This window comes from Arachis ipaensis, chromosome B10 (genome assembly GCF_000816755.2).
Source record: "Arachis ipaensis cultivar K30076 chromosome B10, Araip1.1, whole genome shotgun sequence".
In the NCBI taxonomy this organism is placed as follows: domain Eukaryota; kingdom Viridiplantae; phylum Streptophyta; class Magnoliopsida; order Fabales; family Fabaceae; genus Arachis; species Arachis ipaensis.
In genome coordinates this window covers 33,400,622-33,402,476 of record NC_029794.2, presented here as the reverse complement: position 1 = coordinate 33,402,476, position 1,855 = coordinate 33,400,622, and the positions used below count along the sequence as shown (strand labels likewise).

The following is a 1,855-nucleotide window of genomic DNA, read 5'->3' as shown; positions in this document are numbered from 1 at the left end:
GAAACGAAGCAGGATGACACTGCAGTCGCTTTTATTTTAATCATACAATGTCCAGAAGTCGACCCTAGGATATTAACATCGCAAAATTCTCAATAATTTATAGCAGAACAATAGCGGTAAGAGTTTCAAGGCTAGAATAACTTACTACAATAAAAGAGAAATGAGGCTACGGAGCGATAGTAGCTCCGGTAGTGGTCAGAAGCTCCGGTGGTTCAGCAACAACCGTAATTTCGACATGAAATCATTGGAACTCAACCCTACGATATCAACATCTCAAAATCTATAACAACTTTTATCGAAATACTGATTTTCAAAGGTTCCGGAAACAAAAATGCTTACCAAGAAGGCAGGAGCTCCAGCAGCGGTTTCCGGCGGTCACAGCCACGACGGCGCAGTCCAGAACGGCGACGGTTCATGGCGGAACAGCATTCTTCACCTTCATCGCATTCTTCTCTTCCTCGAGCTCTCTTTCTTTCTCTAGTGCTCAAGATTCTATAGTTCAATTCTACAAGTGTAGATTTAATATACTCTTTTTTTTTTCTTTTCATTCTCTCTTAAGTTTTCTGATTCATCCTTTTCATAATTCTATTATTTTGTGTTAAAAATTTTCGATTTGCATCAAATATACCTTTGACAACTAATTTTTTAAAAATTTTAAGACCAATTCAACAACAATTTCACAAGAACAACCTTCAACACAATCAATTTAAACATAATTGTCATGTATTATTGATGAATTAGTCCTAAACTTTTTGAAAACTTAGGAACAAAAAATTAAGAATATTTTTAAAATTTTTAACTATAAAGACAATATATATTTTACCCTATAAAATTTAATTAAATTGCCCGCCTGTCATTTTTTAAGAATGCTTCAGCAGAGGCAAGTTGAAGAGATAAACTCCAATACCAGCTTCCCATGTCCATTGTCCAGCACTTGAAATTCGAAACCACTGGTTAAGTGAAAAACACAGGACTTCAACCAACCGTTGGTTCATAATGATGATTTGATCAGCGATACCCATTTGCAGCACATATTTTAAACAAATGTTTTGGCCATTGGTGACCAGCCAAAATGAATTTGACAAGCTTTTAATGGATGCTCCACTTCAAAAAAGGAATAAATACTAAAAAGTACCCTAACATTACTTCTCTAATCCTTTCCATATTGAAGAGGAATCAGGTAAATCATACAAATATTTTGCAACTACTTTCCTTTTGACATTGGCAAATGAAGTTACTTCATAAGTTACACGTAGCCACAGTACAGGAGCTTAACTAAGAACCACACTGTCCAATGATAGAAGATAAAAATACAGGACGGTTTTAAAGCAAAGGCAGGCTTGGTTCTCTGCTGCTTTTTTCTTTGTTTTTCAGAGTAGACTCAACAAGCTTAACTTTCTTTGAATTTTCAGTATTTACGAGGGTGAGTTTTTCAAGGGATGATTTGAGCATAGACATCTGGTCCTCCCCAGCACCAACTTTCTTCCCTGCTATTCTTTGTTGTTGGCGACTAGCATTAGTGGATGCTTGCATGTGTCTTCTTAGCCTTTCATTTAGCGCATCAACGGAAGAATGCAAGGCATCCAACTCAACTTCTCTGAAGTGGTCTGGCAAGAATAAAGGTACGAGTATGATTCAGTATCTCAAAATAATCAGCAGATATATAGTCATATAAACAGTAGATAATGCAGGGAGGGTGGTGTATAGGTTAGGGGAAAAAAGAGATTCATCACATAAGATCAAGCACAAGGTCATGGGCAAAACATATGATCATTATATTAGATCATTTACCAAGCTCAGACTTAAATTGTCGCTCCGCTCTAGACAGTGGTTTTTTGTGAGCACAAGGTAAGTT

At 36.5% G+C, this 1,855-nt stretch overlaps 1 protein-coding gene across 1 annotated transcript in view; it reads right to left on the bottom strand.

Annotated features, from left to right (window-relative positions):
* LOC107620505 (nuclear pore complex protein NUP88) overlaps positions 1,119–1,855 on the bottom strand; it is a gene marked incomplete at its 5' end in the record, with an annotated part of 5,546 nt that continues 4,809 nt past the window's right edge. Inside the window, 2 exons of the mRNA XM_016322655.2 lie at positions 1,119–1,607; positions 1,792–1,855. The exon at positions 1,792–1,855 is cut by the window's right edge and continues 28 nt beyond it. Coding sequence (XP_016178141.1) covers positions 1,324–1,607; positions 1,792–1,855 — 348 coding nt within the window. The remainder of the gene's footprint in view (positions 1,608–1,791) is intronic.